Source organism: Periplaneta americana, chromosome 16 (assembly GCF_040183065.1).
Source record: "Periplaneta americana isolate PAMFEO1 chromosome 16, P.americana_PAMFEO1_priV1, whole genome shotgun sequence".
In the NCBI taxonomy this organism is placed as follows: Eukaryota; Metazoa; Arthropoda; class Insecta; order Blattodea; family Blattidae; genus Periplaneta; species Periplaneta americana.
Window position 1 is genome coordinate 186,396,831 of NC_091132.1, and position 21,355 is coordinate 186,418,185.

The 21,355-nt window shown below is 36.1% G+C and overlaps 1 protein-coding gene across 4 annotated transcripts in view; it reads right to left on the reverse strand.

The window, feature by feature from the left end:
- LOC138692241 (uncharacterized) overlaps positions 1–21,355 on the reverse strand; it is a 69,244-nt gene that overhangs the window by 11,298 nt on the left and 36,591 nt on the right. For all 4 annotated transcript variants that reach the window (XM_069815375.1, XM_069815374.1, XM_069815376.1 and 1 more), the window contains 3 exons: positions 15,955–16,384; positions 8,816–8,940; positions 3,859–3,975 (listed from right to left, as the gene is read on the reverse strand). In XM_069815375.1, coding sequence (XP_069671476.1) covers positions 3,859–3,975; positions 8,816–8,940; positions 15,955–16,384 — 672 coding nt within the window. The remainder of the gene's footprint in view (positions 1–3,858; positions 3,976–8,815; positions 8,941–15,954; positions 16,385–21,355) is intronic.

Below are 21,355 nucleotides of genomic sequence, written 5' to 3' on the forward strand. Positions count from 1 at the left end.
ATGTCTGGATCTCTGAAAAGTCTTAGTTAATTGTTTATACTCTCAATCCATGTTGATAATTGGAACAAAATTTAATCGCAAATGTCATTAATTGTACGAGTTCTTACAAAAAACAAACATGCATTAAAAGATTGGCAGTTTTGAGAAGTACTTCTGGAGCAGAACTAATAATGAGTACAGACTTGTCTGTATAATGAGGTCCCAGGTTCGATTCCCGGTTAGAGCACAGGAATTTTTCTATAAAGGGGATTATTCCTGTGTTCGTCCATGGTCTGGAATTTAGGTTAAGTTTAGATTTAAGACCTCTCCTGGCACCACATTATCATAATCATCCTATCACATCATCGGGGTTATGTAACTCCGCCTTCCAGGCGCCCCAACCTCAGAAGTGAGTTACAACTAAGCCACGGCCAGGAGAGAATACCATAAATGTCGAAAAGACAACCTGGTGGCATTGGATTAAAAAATAGTTTTATAAAACTTTAGTAGAGAAAAATTCATCTAGGCTCATTCCTTTTGTTGAGTAAAATAAATAACAATAATATAAATGAAGACGACAGAAAAAGTGACTTAAATAATGAAATATGTCGTAATTCATAACTAACTTTTAATTTTCAGTAGTTTGTATTTGTGATTTCAATATTAAAAAATCAAAATCAATGTGTTAAGCTATTTTTGTTGCATCACATCAATAAATGAATGTTTGAGAACAGGTGTCCTGTTTTTCCAACCTTCAGAAATATGATGAAAGAGTAATGGAACGGAGAAAAATTCTCTCCGGCGCCGGGATTTGAACCCGGGTTTTCAGCTCTACGTGCTGATGCTTTATCCACTAAGCCACACCGGATACCCATCCCGGCATCGGACAGAATCGTCTCAATTTAAGTTCCAACTCTTGGGTTCCATCTAGTGGCCACCCTCTGCACTACATCATAGATGTCTATGAATGTAGGACTGAAGTCCACACATGTGCTGAGGTGCACTCGTTATGAGTGACTAGTTGGTCGGGATCCGACGGAATAAGCGCCGTCTTAAATCACGAAGTGATTTACGCATATCATATATATATTATTTTAATGTACCGAAGTACATATGATATTTCCATGCAGATATTCTGCGTCATCATACGATGAAAGAGTAATGGAATGGATAAAAATTCTCTCCGGCACCAGGATTTGAACCCGGGTTTTCAGCTCTATGTGCTGATGCTTTATCCACTAAGCCACACCGGATACCCATCCCGGCGTTGGACAGAATCGTCTCAATTTAAGTTCCAACTCTTGGGTTCCATCTAGTGGCCACCCTCTGCACTACGTCATAGATGTCTATGAATGTAGGACTGAAGTCCACACATGTGCTGAGGTGCACTCGTTATGAGTGACTAGTTGGTCGGGATCCGACGGAATAAGCGCCGTCTTGAATCACTTAGTGATTTACGCATATCATATATATTATTATTTTAATGTACCGAAGTACATATGATATTTCCATGCAGATATTCTGCGTCATCATACAATGAAAGAGTGGATAAAGCATCAGCACATAGAGCTGAAAACCAGGGTTCAAATCCTGGCGCCGGAGAGAATTTTTCTCTGTTTCATTACTCTTTCATCGTATGATGACGCAGAATATCTGCATGGAAATATCATATGTACTTCGGTACATTAAAATAATAATATATACTTCAGAAATATGGTCATCCTGTATCACAGTACACACAAATGATGATCAATTGCGATGAGTGAAATGAGAAAATGGATAGTTCGGAGAGCAATAGAAAGATATACAAAAAAAATAATAAAAGAAACCAGGCTGAAAATAAAAGTAGTATGACATTGGAAAAATGTGGATGAGAACAAGAGGAAGCATCGAAAGGAAGCATTAAGCAAGATTCAAGATGAATACTAGTCATAACTGCTTAGCGGCTCCATAGAATGAACATCTATCTCTCCAATGAATGTTCACTATGCCAGACTCTGGGGTCCTTTATTAAAATTTCACATGATTTTGAGTACCTACATGACCCCTTTTCCATTTTAAATTTCAAATTTTCATCCAAAATGGCGGCTTTTGAGATAGCTGAGGGCTAGAATCGAATATGTCACTGGTAGAGCATTTGGCAGAGGCGGCTCGTGAACTTGTGGACTGGGAGAGCTGCAGTAGATTTCGGTACATACAAATTTCACTTCTTGATACCATTACTAGTAAGATAGGACAAAAATAAATGCACTACATATCGAAAAACCAAAATTTTCTCACTTAGTTGGGAGATGTCTGTGGCATCACTTGCTAATCCCTAAAAAAAACTAATACCATCGATTTCAGTCTGAATTTCTGATCGGCAGACACTCAACTTGCAATCTATCAGTTCATTCTGAATTGTCTTAGAATTACCTTTAAACAGTGACATGTTCCAAATGATTTTTGAGAGGCTCGTTTAGATTACTCACGAACTGTAGCAACCCACGAAACACATCAGGGTTCTTCGAATCGTTTTTTCATCATGTCCCCTAAGGGGAAGTTCATATCGGCCACAAAATTTGATACAATCAATATTTTTTTAAAATAATTTCACGATTTTTTCTCACTTCTTGATTATGTTTGAGAATGTTTGTTCAGTTTGTTTCACTTAATTGCGCAGCAATATTAGTTTTGCCTAACATAGCCAATGAAACAACATTTTTCAGGTGAGATTGCGAAGATTCGTGCTTTTTAATTTTTAGGGACAAATGTCCTAAATATGTCACACCACTCCTAGTCTATGCAGTATCACCACCGAAGAGGAGGCAACCACAAATACTCAGCGTAAATTTCATTGTTATACTTCCTTACATATATGCACTATTTCGGCTGGATGAAGCTTGAGTAAGATTTAAGTTGGGTAATGAACGACCCTTTAATTTCACTTCATTACATCAATTTTCTTCGCAAGGGAAAGTTGAGAAAAATAAAATTAATATTCTGTAATTCACACACACTCATGCTTGCACATTTGCACTGGTTAAGTTACGGTATTAAGACGTCACACCAAAGCAACACTCAGAGATATACTGATGGTCAACAATTTTCTAAAACTGGAAAAGAAATCTCTTTCGTATTTTACGTGCTATATCAAAAGGATTCTACTCGTGCAACCATTTTGAGTTAAGGCAAATATTAGGTTCTGCTGGAGGCTGGATATACTGTATACGTAATAATAAGGCAAAAGAGAATATTAATTTCGTTATATTAACTCGACAAGATTCTACAACAATAAATATGTAAAGAGAAAGTAAAAATTTTGTCATTAAGTTTCAAGGGAATAGAGAATCCATTTGACGTAGCATTACAATAGCGGTGTGGGAGTGGAGGAAAGATCTTCCCTTGTGGCCTGGCTCTGCAAGCTACTGCAGCGAAATATGGGTTTTAAACAGCGGCAGTTTCCCTCTGCTTCCCTTCACCTCTCTACCCCTGACCATGCAAGACACACTCTCTATGAGCTGACCACCCTGCAGATCCAGGACGACTTTCAATGCAGTGTCATTTCCAGTACAGTCGACGCGCAAAAAGATTATGCATAAGATAATAGTACATATTCCCGGCCAGATGAAATATAAAGCAATTTACCAATAAAAGCTGTAACAATTCTTCTACAAATTAAAATAAATATTATTTTTATTTTCCTATCAAAGCAGGGAGTGCTGCAGCTCCGCAGCTCTTATGGATGAGCCGCCCCTGGCATTTGGTCTTACAAATACTGGTAACACCTATAGTAATCGAAAATCAAGCATATGGAAGGTATTTATATGGTTCCAGACTTTTGATTCACCCTGTAGAACAACTAATGTGACTTGATTCTCCACAACTCACTATACTCACTTGTTTGCGATATCTGTCCTGAAGGTGGGGGGAAGATTGCACACCCCCAGGTTAATGACAGCCAATCCCATGTTGCTATTGGGGTTGGCTCCCACGCCAATAAGCGTCCTGCCAATCCTGCAAGCCAACAAGAAGGTTTTATTTTTTTTGCATATATGTACAATACGTCCTATTTCAGTTTTGTAATATACAATTTCTGCTCCAAGTAATTTAAAATGAATCATAAATCCTATGTCAGACGCAATTCTCCTTTTTTAACGAACAACAATTTTAATAAAATACAGTAGCATGCAAATTAATCCGAACAACGTAATTACTTACGCAAAAACACTCAAACGGGATAAAAAAAGGATCTAAGACATACCTCAGTAATCTATGTGGCCTCCCTTGTTCCTAATAACAGCTCTGAGACGATTTGGTATGGATTCCACTAATTTCCCACAAGTATTATCGCAAAACCATACACCAATGAGGGCAGAAATCATCTTCTCCTTTGTAGAACAATCCATTTTTTGCATTCTTCTTTTGCAAATTGACCACAAGTTCCCAATGGGGTTGATGTTGGGTGAGTTGCCTGGCCAGGGGAGTACCTGAATATTCTTCTTGTTGAAGAATTCTGTAGTTTTTCGAGACGTATGGCATGGTGCCAGGTCTTGTTGGAACACACCTCTGCCATCCAGAAATGATTTTTGCAGCTGGGGTATGATTCTGGTTTCCAATAAGAGAATATATTTGTCAGAATTCATCATTCCCTTGATAGGTATTAATGCTCCAGGCCTTTCATGTGTAAAACAACCCCAAAACATTACTTTAGGGGGGTATTTGGGTGCTTGTTGGAGATGAGCTGCTGTTACTTTTTCGGATCCTTTCCGTACGTAAGAAACACGGTGGCCGTGGACCTCGAAATGAGACTCATCGGAAAAAAGTACATTCTTCCAGTCATTCACTGTCCAGTGTTGATGTAATTTTGCCCACATTAAGCGTTCTTTGCACATAACAGGGGTTAGCAGTTGCTTCTTAATAGGCTTACGAGCCCTTCGTCCAGCTTCCAAAAGCCTATGCCGCACTGTTGTGACGTGAATATTCGCCCCAGTGGTAGCCATTAACTCGCGGGTTAAATCGACAGCAGTTAGTCTAGGATTTAATTTACTTTTCCTCACAATTAAACGATCATCTGCAGGTGAAGTCTTCCTTTTCCGGCCACAGTTTCCTTTTTTCTGGGGTGTGATGGATCCAGTCTCCCTGTATCGTTTTATGATCGAATTAACAGTAGCCAAATCGATGTGACATTCTGCAGCAATTTGCCTCTGTGTCATAGAAGAATGCTCTGCTAATGTTATAATTTTAGACCGTTTTCGTGGAGTTGTATCCATTTGTGAAGACGACAGAATGTACACAGGATTGCAGTATTAAGTCTTCAACACAACTGAAATGCTTATAAGTACAAAACGACAGGCAAAATGTCACATATTATAAAAAAATAATGACAGACCTTCAACAATGGAATTACACGTACTACAGATGTCGATTAAAGCGGTATGAGCAGCTGTGAGGCCAACAATGACAGAAAATGTAAAAATATGTCATGTTCGGATTAATTTGCACGCTACTGTAAACCAGCTAAAGGAAAGAAGAATATTTTATTACAGACATTTGCCTGCTGCAATACAAACACTAATAAAGTCTGGATCTCACAAAAAAATAATGGCTGGAACAATATAATTAGACAACTACACAAAAAAATCCTATTTCAGAGGATTCAAATATATTGTGGCATTGCTAGTAGCGACATTGCTGATCAACTAGCAAATAATAATGTGACCAGATTTTCAAGTTCCAAAATCAGGACACCTTGAAAAGTGGGAATAGTAAATGAATGATTAATTTTTATATAAATATTCGTGAGAAATATAAATACGTAATAAAAATAAATAAACATGATAAAAAAAACCATATTTCTATATATGGATGCAATAACCCCATTGAACAGGATGATGGGAGCATTTACATGCCATTCATATCATCTTGAAACATTTATCCATACAATATCTGCAACCAAGACCTCTTCAAGTGATATCTCTATCCAGTGCTTTTGCTTCAGTAAAGTCTCATTTTACAAACCTATGGATCAACAATTTACCAGAACAATGGAAGGAGTCCATAATTGTACCTATTTTTAAGAAGGGGGACAAAACCAACTGTGGTAACTTTCGAGGAATATCACTTTTGTTGACGTCGTACGAAATTATGTCCAATATTCTTTTGAGAAGATTAACTCCGTACGTAAATGAAATTATTGGGGATCATCAGTGTGGTTTTAGGCGTAACAGATCGACTATTGATCAGATTTTTTGTATTCGACAGATAATGGAGAAAAAAATGGGAGTATAAGGGTACAGTACATCAGTTATTCATAGATTTCAAAAAGGCATATGACTCGGTTAAGAGGGAAGTATTATATGAAATTCTTATTGAATTTGGTATTCCCAAGAAACTAATTCGATTAATTAAAATGTGTCTCAGTGAAACATACAGCAGAGTCCGTATAGGTCAGTTTCTATCTGATGCTTTTCCAATTCACTGCAGGCTAAAGCAGGGAGATGCACTATCACCTTTACTTTTCAACTTCGCTTTAGAATATGCCATTAGGAAAGTTCAGGATAACAGGCAGGGTTTGGAATTGAACGGGTTACATCAGCTTCTTGTCTATGCGGATGACATGAATATGTTAGGAGAAAATCCACAAACGATTAGGGAAAACACGGAAATTTTACTGGAAGCAAGTAAAGCGATCAGTTTGGAAGTAAATTCCGAAAAGACTAAGTATATGATTATGTCTCGTGACCAGAATATTGTACGAAATGGAAATATAAAAATTGGAGATTTATCCTTCGAAGGGGTGGAAAAATTCAAATATCTTGGAGCAACAGTAACAAATATAAATGACACTCAAGAGGATATTAAATGCAGAATAAATATGGGAAATGCATGTTATTATTCGGTTGAGAAGCTTTTATCATCTAGTCTGCTGTCAAAATATCTGAGAGTTAGAATTTATAAAACAGTTATATTACCGGTTGTTATGTATGGTTGTGAAACTTGGACTCTCACTCTGAGAGAGGAACATAGGTTAAGGGTGTTTGAGAATAAGGTGCTTAGGAAAATATTTGGAGCTAAGAGGGATGAAGTTACAGGAGAATGGAGAAAGTTACACAACACAGAACTGCACGCATTGTATTCTTCACCTGACATAATTAGGAACATTAAATCCAGACGTTTGAGATGGGCAGGGCAAGTAGCACGTATGAGCGAATCCAGGAATGCATATAGAGTGTTAGTTGAGAGACCGGAGGGAAAAAGACCTTTGGGGAGGCCGAGACATAGATGGAAGGATAATATTAAACTTGATTTGAGGGAGATGGGATATGATGATAAAGATTGGATTAATTTTGCACAGGATAGGGACCAATGGCGGGCTTATGTGAGGGTGGCAATGAACCTTCGGGTTCCTTAAAAGCCATTTGTAAGTAAGTATGGATCAACAATTGCTCTCTTCTGACAAAGGAAAAATTTTACAGTCTGTACAAAAGAAACCAAATGACCTGGAAATGTATAAAAACTTGCCCAGACATGTTCAAACATTTTTAACAAGAGCCAGAACAGGTCACATTTTCACTCAATTGTACCTACACCGATTTCACATTTCTGATAATCCTACTTGTCTGTGGTGTAATAATCATGAAGATCTGGAACACATTCTTCTATACTGTCCATCCATAAACCACAAAAGAAGTAAATTAAAATCATCAGTACCAGTTGCAGAAGACACAGCCCTGCAATATATATTGACTACACCCCACCTCTGGCTACTAGCAACAGGCATGTATAATGAACACCGATCAAAATACCCCTCATTTCTCGTGAAAAACAACAACTGAAGGGGCTACAGTGGACTATAGTGGACTTCATATTGTCGGCAAACAGCTGGATACATTAAGAAGATTGATCAATGGCTGTGATGTGTTCTTTGTAATGTGTTTGAAATGATCTGCTTGTCTGTCCTATGTAGAAGTTGTTGCAGTGTTGAGTTTGTATACGCCTGTGTGGTTGTATTTATTTGTTTGTGTGTTGAGATGTTTTTGTAGAGTGTTCTTTGTTTTGTATGCAATGTTGTAACTTAATTTCTTGAATGAGGTTGCAATCTTGTGTGTGTGTTTGTTTTCGTATTTTAGTGTGATGTATTTTTTCTGTTCTTGTGTTTGTGTTGTATTCCTATGTTTTTTGTAATTACGTTTTGTTATTTAAAATTTGAATTTGTTTAATCAATGATTGGATTTCTTTTATTTTTCTCCATTTTTGATTGATTTGTTGATACTATTGATTGTATTATGGTTCTAAAGTCACTTAATTCTTACAATGGTGAATCCATAGAAATAAATTTTGAAGGGATATATAAATAGCTTCAATTCCTCCATCAAATTTTGTGGTATTTTCTCCCATGTTCTTATAGAAGGAAAAGAATTCACAAGCATCATCTGCTCCAGCTTCTTCCTCAGGATTTTGAAATGTCCAAATTGTATACAATGTTATAATTTAATTTCCTGAATGAAGATACGATCTTATTTGTGTTTGTGTTGCGTTTCTATGTTTTTTTGTGATCATATTCGTCTTTTCGATGATGTTGTCTATTATGTTTATTACCTACTTTAGTTACTGTGGGGTGTAGGAAGTTTATGGATTTGTTGTCAATGTCTAATTTTTAATTTAAATGTTGGTTTAATTCTATACTTCCTTGCATGTTTTAGAGACAAAAACTAATAGATGCATGTGCCTTTTTTTACGATTTATTTAATATGTGCAAGATAGCGAAATTCTGGTTTTCGAAAGTTAAATATACAGTATTAATAAGCCCCACCACGTAAGTAAGCTACCAGCCGCCACTGATGACTTGGCTCACCTGCACGCAGTGAGCATCAAGTCAGCTGCCAATTGCAGCTCCTGTACCAGCATCTCACCGAACAAGCACTGCACCTTTGCACGAAAAAGATTGTTCTGGCACTTCTTCACGAGCTTCGTGACTTTCTGCAACACAGAAAAACAATAAACCAAATAAGAAATAACTCTAGTTTAAAGTAAAGGCATCAAGAATTGAGGTATTCACGAAAAAAAGAAAGAAACAAAATAACATAATCGTGAACAAATAGTTATTTACGATACAAGTGTTAGAAGCGGCATTTTACTTTGTGAGTAGGAATGTTAGTAAAATAAATTCAGTACTAATCAAGACATTCATCATTTTAATACAAGACATAAATCAGATCTTCATCTACCCTCTGTTAGTCTAAGCTGTTTTAAAAAAGGAGTTCGCTATTCATGTATAACAGTCTTCAATGCACTGCCTAATAATCTTAAAGATTTGAAGAACAACGAGAAAAGGTTCAGAAAAGAATTAACCAAATTTCTACATACTCATACCTTCTACACAATTGAATTGTTTATGCTTGTGAATTGAATTATTCTACTTAAATGACATGTACAATTTTATATAGCTCAACTAAAATATGTTTTTATATTGACTTAATCTGTATTGTATTGTATTTTTTGTTTAGCATAACTGATGAATTGTATGTACTGTAAATTGAATAGTATACTGTATAGGTCAACTGATGAATTGTTTAAGCTTATAAATTGAATTAATCTAATTCATATGAATTGTATAGCTTAACGAAAATAAGTTTGTAAATTGAACTAATTTGATTGTATATGTTTGTATAGTTTGGCTGATGAATTGTATATGTTCTTAAAATGATTACTAGTCTGTGTAGCTCTACTGATGAATTGTATATAGACCTACTGTAAATTGAATGGTAATATGTATAGCTCAACTGATGAATTGTTTATGATTATAAATTGAATTAATCTACTTGATATTAATTGCACAAATTTGTATAGCTTAATGAAAGTATGCTACTTTGTATTGTATATATTTGTATAGTTTTGGCCGATGAATTGTATATGCTTTAAATTGAATAGTAATCTATATAGTTCTACTGATAAATTGTTTGTGTTTGTAATTTGAAGTAGTTTGCATGATATGTATTATCAATTTCTGTATATCACAACTGGTTGAATTGTTTATGCCTTAAATTTAATTAAATTGTTTTGTATTATAATATAGCTCAACTGATGAATGATCGTTTGCGTTTGTAAATTTAATAATCTGATTGGCTATGTATTGTATACTTTTAGTAGAGCCATCGATGTAGCTCAGTCGGCAGACTCGCTGGGCTGCTGATCCGGAGCTGCGTTCGGGCTTGGGTTGGATCCCCCTTTGGACTTTGGTTTCTTCGGAGGTTTTCCCCAGCCGTGGGACTGAAGCCGGATGGTCTATGGCGAGTCCTTGGCATCAACCCCTTTGATTTTATTACCCCCTTTGATTTGATTACCTGGTTGGGTTTTTCCGAGGTTTCCCCCACCGAAAAGGCAAATGCCGGGTAATATTTTGGCGAATCCTCGGACCTCATCTCATCTCACTACATCTCGCCAAAATGTAAAAAATGTAAAAAAAAAATGTAAAAAAATTGTACAAAATTGTAAAAATTGTAGAAAATTACTAAATTGTAAAACTATAAAAATTTGTAAAAATTGTAATTGTAATATTGTAAAATGTTGACATGTTCCACATCTTAAAGCTTCATTGCTCATGTAAGATCTATGGAATAAAATAAATGAATGAATGAATAAGATCACAGCCAACTATAGCAAACCTACAAACAAAATAAAATCCCTTTTAACATGTGTGTCGTACACTATTTTCCAGACAGCCATTCAGTATTTATAAGCACATTACTTAATTTAATAATAATTTTATTTACATCTTTTACTTGAAATTGCTGGATCAGCTACCTGGCAAACAGCAAATTCATGAATTGCAATTTACAGTATTGAGTGACATGTAGGGTTGCCAACCCTCCCGTATTTCCCAGCATCTCCTGTATTTGGCAGTAATTTTCAATAGTCTCCTGGTATCCGTATTTTTCTTCCCTTTGAGCATTTTCCTCCCTTATTTTTTTCGTAACGTGGAAGTTTTATTTCAAACACCAGCGGTACCCGTGCGCTACGCTGCACTTATTAGAAATAAATATAAAGTAATTACATAATTTAAATAGAACATTGGGTCCAGGGAACATTCGTGTTTGATAGAAGAATAAATCGTTTAATATGTTACTTAATTTAAATTCTATTTAAATTTAAATAATTAAAATGCTATCATTTTGGTTCACAGATCACTCATTTAGTGCAAACATAATTCGTTTAACATTTTTCTAAATTAGTCTTGAATGCATCCTTTAATAAATCACTCCAAATTAATAGAGTTGATTGTGTACGAAGATCATTTTATGTTAACCTTACTGTGCATCTTTTTTTTTTTTGTTAAGTTTATTTTATTCACGCCTTAACATCTGTGGTCTTGTCGCGTGTTTAGAATGTGTGGGTATATCAGTAGGCCGTTTTTACTCTTGTTGAGTTCCTGTTTCTATTGTGTGTTGTAGATGGCTTGTGTTCATGTAACTGATTGTAGACTTTGATTAATGTTTTTGGTATTGGTAATTGAGGCTGTGATGAATAATGGCATGTATCTTTCCCAGCCGGCATTTGGGTATACAATCTACTATATATAACTTAATTATATTTCTTTCTTTCGAAAATGTAAGAATTCACGATCTCCTATGCACTACTGCCATAGAATGAATAAATTTGTTTTTCTTCCTACTAAAAAATTTAATATTTTGCACATAGAAGTTATGGAACAACGACACTATAATCTGAGGTGGCAGTGGAAATGTATTGTATTGTTATTTTAAAACTCTTGTATAGCCTTAAATATCAGTTCTATGAAAATTTTGCCTGGGATAAAACTTATCTAAAATCATTTTTAAAGAAACGTTTGTTATGTAACATTTTCACAAAAGCAATAATAAGCGAGATATTTCGGTTTATTTAAATCGGGCCCCCTTATAATCCCCCTTTTAAATAAAGTATTTTGAATGCCATATAGCCTAAAATCTAAGTTACAACGAACTTAATTTATGTTCCAATTTTCGTCGAAATCTGTTCACCAATTATCGCGTGAAAAGGTAACAAACATCTAGACAAACAGACAGACTTAAATATCAGTCCTATCAAAATTTTGCCTGGAATAAAACTTACCGGAAATCATTTTTAAAGAAACTTTTGTTATGTAACATTTCACAAAAATCAATAATAAGCGAGATATTTCGGTTTATTTAAATCAGGCCCCCTTAAAAATCACACTTTTAAATAAAGTATTTTGAATGCCATATAGCCTAAAATCTAAGTTACAACGAACTTAATTTATGTTCCAATTTTCGTCGAAATCCGTTCACCAATTATCGCGTGAAAAGGTAACAAACATCTAGACAAACAGACAGACTTAAATATCAGTCCTATCAAAATTTTGCCTGGAATAAAACTTACCGGAAATCATTTTTAAAGAAACTTTTGTTATGTAACATTTCACAAAAATCAATAATAAGCGAGATATTTCGGTTTATTTAAATCAGGCCCCCTTATAGTCCCCCTTTTAAATAAAGTATTTTGAATGCCATATAGCCTAAAATCTAAGTTACAACGAACTTAATTTATGTTCCAATTTTCGTCGAAATCCGTTCACCAATTATCGCGTGAAAAGGTAACAAACATCTAGACAAACAGACAGACTTAAATATCAGTCCCATCAAAATTTTGCTTGGAAATCATTTTTAAAGAAACTTTTGTAACGTTTATCACAAAAATCAATAATAAGAGAGATATTTCGGTTTATTTAAATCGGGCCCCCTTATAATCCCCCTTTTAAATAAAGTATTTTGAATGCCATATAGCCTAAAATCTAAGTTACAACGAACTTAATTTATGTTCCAATTTTCGTCGAAATCTATTCACCAATTATCGCGTGAAAAGGTAACAAACATCCAGACAGACAGACAAACACACATACAAACAAAAATTTCAAAAAAGCGATTTTCGGTTTCAGGATGATTAATTATACATGTTAACACCAATTATTTTTGGAAAATCGAAAATTACCAGAAAAATTTCGCTTACAGATTTATTATTAGTATAGATTTAATTTTGCCGTGAATGAAGATGATCAATTTTGTTGTTCCAGAGATGCATTAAAATGTGCAGTCTCTGTAGAAGGTAAATGCTTGGCAGAAATGGGTTTCAATGCTGACAAGGTTAAAATAAAAAATGTTAATATTTGAAATTTGGAAAAACTGTTGAGTTTTGTTCTAAGTTTGCCAGATAGTAAAGCTGACAGAGAGAGAGGTGGTGTTTCCTCTCATGAACAATAAGTAGCACGACACATCTAATCAACTGAGAACTGCAAATTGTAATCAACTTCAATTACGGAGAATTTTTCACTTTGTAAAAATAATTGTAAAATCATTACGCGAGACAAAACTTGTCTTGAAATACTCTAAATTTAAGTTTAACTGTCAAAGTGTAGCATGATGTCTTTTTTTTTTTTTTTAATAACTGAATTGAATAATTTGTCAATTTTCTTTGTGAAATTCTGCCGATTAGTATTTAGACTCCAGTATTTTCTTAAAAAGAAAACTGACAACCCTAGTCACATGATAGATATGAGCAAATGATGGATAACTTTCGGTGCTGGACCCCGGACTCATTTCACCAGCATTATCACCTTCATCTCATTCAGACGCTAAATAACCTAAGATGTTGATAAAGCATTGCAAAATAACCTACTAAAAAAACTCGCAAAATAATGGGAAATTTTGAGTATACGCAACATTTTTGTTTTAAGCACGAATTTATTTGAAATGTTGTGTTTTCAGGCGATTTATTTTACAAAATTTTAATTCAGAGTTCCTAAAAGATATACAGTATTCATATGAAGTCACATAAGTATGTGTGAATTAAGTACAACAGACCTAAGCGTTGGTGAAGCTAAGTTCCCTGCATGCTGTATTATTGGCAGGCAAGACAGTGATTGCAGTCAGCTAGATTTACGATTTTGCTTTTATTAGGTAGTGGAATTTTCTTAAAAATCTTAAGTGATTAAATTACAATCTGTTGTGCATTGACGTTTTTTGTACACCATTTTGAATTTAATATTTAAACGCTATTTCAATACAGAATTTTGCATCTAACATTCAAACCCTGTTTCGAGTGATTTGATTTTTAAATATACAATAGAAATAGGCTAGCCTGAATATTTTGTGTGCCTATTAGTTTACATTATTTACACACAGGCTGAGAGAACTAATTTTTCTACATAACAGGTATGTGCCGGTAGAAAACTGTAAGTATTGTTAAAATGTACAAAGAATCTCAAGATTCCCTCAATGATATAGACCTCTAGTCCTTGTAGGAACATTCAGTAATGTTTTTTGCACAACGAGAGTCAGAAAGTGAAGTTTTTTAAACCTCAAATAACACTGAATTAATTTCTTTTTTCTTTCTACAAAATAACAAAATTAAACAAATTTTTATACTGAAATTTAAAATCTTTATTCACTGTAAAATATGATCCAGCTTTTTATCGTCATTATTATTATTATTATTATTATTATAAATGAATAAGGGGAATACACATGGAGAACAAGGGGAATACAAGGAAAAACAAGGGGAGTATAAAGAGAACATGGAGAATACAAGAAAAACAAAGGAAAATACAAGAAGAACAAATGGAGTACAAGGAGAATACCAAGAAAACAAAGGCAATACAAAGAGACACAAAAGGAATATAAGGAAAACAAGGGGGATACAAGGGGAACAAGGTGGATACAAGGGAAGACAAGGAAAACAAAAGGAATAAAAAGGGACACAAAAGGAATATAAGGAGAAGAAAGGGAATAAGGAAAACAAGGGGAAGGAGGGGAACACAAGGGGAATACAGGGAGAACAAGAAAGTACAAGGGGAAGGACAGTACAAGGAATGCAAGGGGAAATACAAGGAAAGTAAGGGGAGTACAAGGAGAACAAATGAATGAATACAAAGAGACACAAATGGATATAAGGAAAACAAAAGGAATAAAATCAGAACATGGGAGATACACAAGAACAAGGGGAATATAAGAACAAGGGAAGTACAAGTAGAACAAGGAGAATACAAGGAAGACAAAGGGACACAAAAGGAATATGAGAACAAAGGGAATACAAGAAGAACAAGGGGACTACAAAGAGAATAAGAAGAATACAAAGAGAAGGGTAATACAAGGAGAACAAGGGGAATACAAGGAGAACAAGGAGAATACAAGGAAGACAAAGATCAAAACAAGGAGAATGAGAGCACAAGGAGAAGACAAGAAACAAAAGGAATATAAGGAGAACAAAAGGAATACAAGGAGAACAAGGGTACTACAAAGAGAACAAGGATAATACAAGGAGAACAAGGGTACTACAAAGAGAACAAGGAGAATACAAGGAGAACAAGGGTACTACAAAGAGAACAAGGAGAATACAAGGATAACAAGGGTACTACAAAGAGAACAAGGAGAATACAAGGAGAACAAGGGTACTACAAAGAGAACAAGGAGAATACAAGGAGAACAAGGGTACTACAAAGAGAACAAGGAGAATACAAGGAGAACAAGGGTACTACAAAGAGAACAAGGAGAATACAAGGAGAACAAGGGTACTACAAAGAGAACAAGGAGAATACAAGGAGAACAAGAGTAATACAAGAAGAACAAGGGAGTACAAGAGGAAGGAACATACAAGGATAAGAAGAATACAAGAAAAACAAAGGGGAATACGAGAATTTAGGGGATTACAAGAAGAACAGGAAGAATACACGGAAAACAAAGAGACAGGAAAAAAATATAAAGTGACGAAAAGGAATACAAGGAGAACGAATGGAGAACAAGAGGTGCTTGCATTTTTATGTGTAAGTTATTTTCCAAGTTATCCTCCTTGTCCCATGCCTGGTCAGAAGAAATAAACAGTTCCATGTCAAAATAAATGTTAATAAAACAACAGAATGGTTAACATTTGTAAGCACAGAGATGTGGTCCAGTGGTAAGCAGCTCTGCATTTGGCCAGACTCACTGTGAAGGTGTCCAGGGTGAGGTTCTCCAGGTTGACATTGTCGGGGTCGGTGAGCAATTTATACAGGGTGGATCCATCCTGAGCAGGCAGGTCTGTGAGATCGCCGGGTTCCTGCCCCCTGCACGAGCGCAGCGCATACGTCTCAGCATAGCCCAGTTCCACGACAACACGCCCCACAACGTTCTCACTGTCCAGGAACACGTGCGTGTTGAGCAGGTCGGCCAGCGAGCCGTGCAGGTAGTCCCAGTGTGTGGCAGGGTTCCAGCACAGCCCGGCACCCACCACGAAGCCGGGCCAGCCGAATGGATGCGGTGTGAGGTGGTACGAGCCAGACCAGTGCGCAACCACCACACCCAGCGACGACTGCTCCCCCACTGCCTGCACCGCACGGTAGATGTTGCAGATGGAGGCCTCAGGGCAGCCAGCAAGGCTGCAACAACAATACTGGGTTCAATTACCGTTTTAAAGAACAACTGATGGCGCACAGATATTTTCAAAGTCCCAGAAAGGAGACACTGTGCATGATTAGAGGACGAGCATCCAGGTTCACAAGCAAAACACTAGTTGAGGTAATAACATTTGTTCTGTTTCGTTGTATGTCGTCCCTAAGTAGCTAGAACAAGTGCCAGGGAAAGGAATTTAGTGCAAATAAGTAATGTAATAAAGACTGTAAATTAAACGAAATGAAAGAAAAAAGAAAAACAAGATAATTTCCACAACTAATGCAAAATGTGTCTCATTAATTTAAACCAAATTAAGTTAATGTATAATTACTTACTTACTGGCTTTTAAGGAACCCGGAGGTTCATTGCCGCCCTCAGATAAGCCCTAAATCGGTCCCTATCCTGAGCAAGACCAGTACAGTCTCTACCATCATATCCCACCGCCCTCAAATCCATTTTAATATTGTGACAGCGACGTGAGATTCGAACTCACGACCAGCGTCCCGCAAGAGAGCAGATCGCGCGTAAGTCGACACGAGCCCTACGGAGCACTGAGGGACGGCGCGCGGCAGAGAGGGGAAAGGGCCTATGCGGCGAGGGAGTTTGCGCGCGCATCTTCTGCTTGCCTAGAGAGGCCGAGAAATCCGTCGAAGTGGAAAAATCGCGAATTCGAACTTTCTCGGTTACGTCGCTGTGGTTATAAATTACGGACGCGAAGGAACGACAGATTCATTCATGATTAGTTCAGTCAGTAAGCCAGTGAACAGAGCAAGCCAGTCAGTCTTGTGTACCGGAGTTCGACTCGAGTGTGCGTCCGCAACTGTGTCAGCATCCGAAGGCCTGAGTTCGAGTGCAGTGGACCGCAGTTGGGGGGACCTGAGTTCGAGTGCAGTGGACCGCAGATGGAGGGACCTGAGTTCGAGTGCAGTGGACCACAGTTGGGGGGACCTGAGTTCGAGTACAGTGGACTGTCTCTGAAGGTCTGTGGTTCGAGATACTGTGAACTCGAGTGACTGAGCTAGAAGAACTGTGAACTGAGAACTGACAGTTCTGATTTGTAAATAGTGCTTTGTAAATATTACTTAAAATTAACAGTTCATTGTTGTTCGTAATAGTCCAAGTAAATTGTCATTGTCGTCAGTGGAGTGCTATAACGAATACTGTGTTGAGTGAAAATCCTATTGTTGACGAGAGCGTTGAATTTAAATTGTAGAGAGTGAAGAGTTTTATTGTTGTGACAATAAAGTTACATTGTTGTTAATAATAAAACGTTACAATATTATCCTCCCATCTACGTCTCGGCCTCCCCAAAGGTCTTTTCCCCTCTGGCCTCCCAACTAACACTCTATATGCATTTCTGGATTCGCCCATACGTGCTACAAGTCCTGCCCATCTCAAACGTCTGGATTTAATGTTCCTAATTATGTAAGGTGAAGAGTACAATGCATGCAGTTCTGTGTTGTGTAACTTTCTCCATTCTCCTGTAACTTCACCCCTCTTAGCCCCAAATATTTTCCAAAGCATCTTATTCTCAAACACCCTTAATCTCTGTTCCTCTCTCAAAGTGAGAGTCCAAGTTTCACAGCCACACAGAACAACCGGTAATATGAGTGTTTTATAAATTCTAACTTTCAGATTTTTTGACAGCGGACTAGATGACAAAAGCTTCTCAACCGAATAATAACAGGCATTTCCCATATTTATTCTGTGTTTAATTTCCTCCCGAGTGTCAATTTGATGATTTAAGTCAGTCCTGGAGTATTGCATCACTTCATGCAGACCATTTCTATCATGGACAGTTTTAGTCTAGTGGAGACAGCACCTGCTTCCCATGCAGTTGGTCGACTCTATGGCCCAAAGATGCCAGGCCGTGATAAAAGCCAATATATGTGTATATATTTGCATTAAAGGACAATTTGTTGGCTTTCTCATTTTCTTTGCCTTATTATAGATCATTTTGCCGCAAAGCATTGTCCAGTGTGCACCACGTGGAGGTAGGTCTATGTCGATGGCTCAAAAACAGACCCTCAAGGAAATGTAGGAGCTGGTATTTTTAGTAATCTTTTTTGCTTCTATCTCCCAGTTGGTTATAATCTATCTGCCTATGATGGAGAAATTGAAGCTATACATGTTGCCTTAAGGGGAGACGATGGTATTTTTTGATGAAAAATGAGTAAATTAAAAAAAAAATCTTTATAAAATACTATATGATATGTGTGGAATGCATAGCATAGCATTTTGTGGGTATTTGTGCCCTTATCGGATGTTGAGTCGCCATTTTTAAACTTCCTGCGTTATGGACTTTTAAATCACTCGACCTCTTTTATTGTTGTTTCCGGTAAACTGAATTTAAAAAAAAAAAAAAAAATTTTTTCTTTAAAATACTCTTTAATATGTGTGGAATGCATTGCATAACATTTCGTGGGTATTTGTGCCCTTATCGGATGTTGAGACGCCATTTTTAAACTTCCTGCACTATGGCTTTTTAAATCATTCGCCCCCTTTTATCGGTTTACGGTAACTTCATGTTTTTGCTTCATTGCCAGACAAAAATGGATATAATTTCTGAACTATTAAAGATACATGCATGAAATTTAGAACACACATTCTTTAGACTATTTGGAAACTTTTGTCTGTAACAAAATTTTGTTAATTGATTTCATTTTAAAACTTCGCCTGTTTGTTTGCAAGAAAGGAAATCGGAAAATTGTTATTAAAATTTAATTGTTTATTTTACAAACGTAAGGACTAATATCAAAATTCTGTTACAGACAGTTTGTAGAACATGCTTTTCTAAATACACTGCAAAAAACTGTTTGAATCTATCTTTAAAAACAGTTTAGATATATCAGTTTTAGTACAATCCTGCATTGGGTATATTTTTTTCAAATTTGGACCCCCAAATAATTTTTTTTTATTTTTTTTATTGGGTTATTTTACGACGCTGTATCAATATCTAGGTTATTTAGCGTCTGAATGATATGAAGGTGATAATGCCGGTGAAATGAGTCCGGGGTCCAGCACCGAAAGTTACCCAGCAACAAATTATTTTCATTTTGTTGAGTTGCCACAGCTATGAGCTCTCTACATACAAAAAATTAATATTTTACACCAAATAGGAAACAAGTTTTAAAAAATACCATCCTCTCCCCTTAAATCAACTTTTATTCCATATGGATAAATTTACAAATGCCGTCATCCTCTCGGACTCAAAAGCAGCCATTTTGTCTATAAATAAAACTGATCACCCCTACACAGAACAAATCAATAACTGTCAAAAAATACTTGCAACTTTAAAAGAACGTGGCAAAACAGTTGTGTTACAATGGATCCCAGGACATTGCAATCTACATGGGAATGAACAGGCTGACACATTAGAAAGAAGGGTGCCAATCTCAAAATAAACCCACGGAAACCTTTGTCATTCAGCTCAGTAAAACAATATAACAAGCAACTACAAAAAAATAACCACCAACAAGAACTGGACATAAACATTTCGTAACAACGTAGGAAATTACTGAAGGAAATACCTCCTGAACCCAGAAGACTAGCAGTTGCAAGCTTTCGTCTTAACACTTAACATGACATCCTGGGTAAACACCTCAATCGTCTTGGCATCCTTCCATCAGCATCCTGCATTTTGTGCCATCAACAGGAAGACATGGATAGACAACATCTTGCAAAATGCCCTGCTCTGAAATCCTCCATGGAAGTCGACCGCTACTGGGAAGCCAGAGCCCGAATGTTTTTGATTACTTAATCCGTAGCTTTGTTCATCACTTTCTTGTTTTTCGCGAAGTCAATGATCGTAAATATCATGTACTAGTCATTAGACAAATAAATAAATATTTGCATTAATTTGTTTATCTTTTTCATATTGTTTGCCAAATACATTGAGGTTTTTTTTCACCTCAAATATTACAATATTTATAATACTCTAAAGTTTGACAATGCCTTAAATCATTGGTTCCCAAACTTTCTGAAGGTGCGACCCACTTTTGGGCGACTTCTTTTGCGACCCCACCTCCCCACTGTCGTACCAGTACTAAACCCCACTCAAGAAACATAAATCCTTGTACAATCAAAAATAATGATAATTTTACTCAAAATCAAACTTCAAACCATTACCAGTGCGGTAATAGTTCAATACAAAGTGGTAAATTCCATGAAAGGAAGTGTGTTTCAAATTCGTATTTTCAGCAAAATCAGTGAAGGTAAGGATTCGTTATATGAAAATACTCTTTGTGTGAGATCGTGCGTATTTGCTTGTTTTCCGCACAGAACCAATACGCGGTAAGTGTGAAATACCACATTCAGTATTCCCAACGTAACACATATAACAATTTCCCTCTTCTTACCGCTTAAGCGCGACATTCATTTTACTGCTTTAGGCTTTTAACATATTATTTTTAGAGACGTTTAACATAGTAATAATTATAAATTGGAAACTTACCACTGCAATTTCACCTAAATTGCAATGTTAATTATTGTTTTTAAATATTTGCAAAAATTAAGTAAAGTCTACTACTCCACGAAACTTATTGCATTCCTGATACAAGTAACATTAAGGAAGCCGTGAAAAAATCAACGAGATTCCAGATGCCGATGTTATTACTGCAATATGTTATATAAATAATATTGTTAAAATATTAAAATGAAAAATAAATCATTACATAACCTTACCGTTTGTTTTAAGTTCGCATTTATAGACTGGGGGAAAAAAAATACAGATGTATATCACGGCCTGCTGGAGTACAGTAAACACAGAAAACATTTTACAGCAACAATGTTGAAGAAAGATATTTTGGTGTTCCGAAGTTGGCGTCATTAAACAGAAACCAACATGGAGATTTCAGTGCAACTAATTAGAAATTCATCTTTCAGGTATGTAATAAACGATCTTTGCACAAAATAATGTACGATACACGAGCGGTATGTTTGTTTTCATGTTCTCGGAA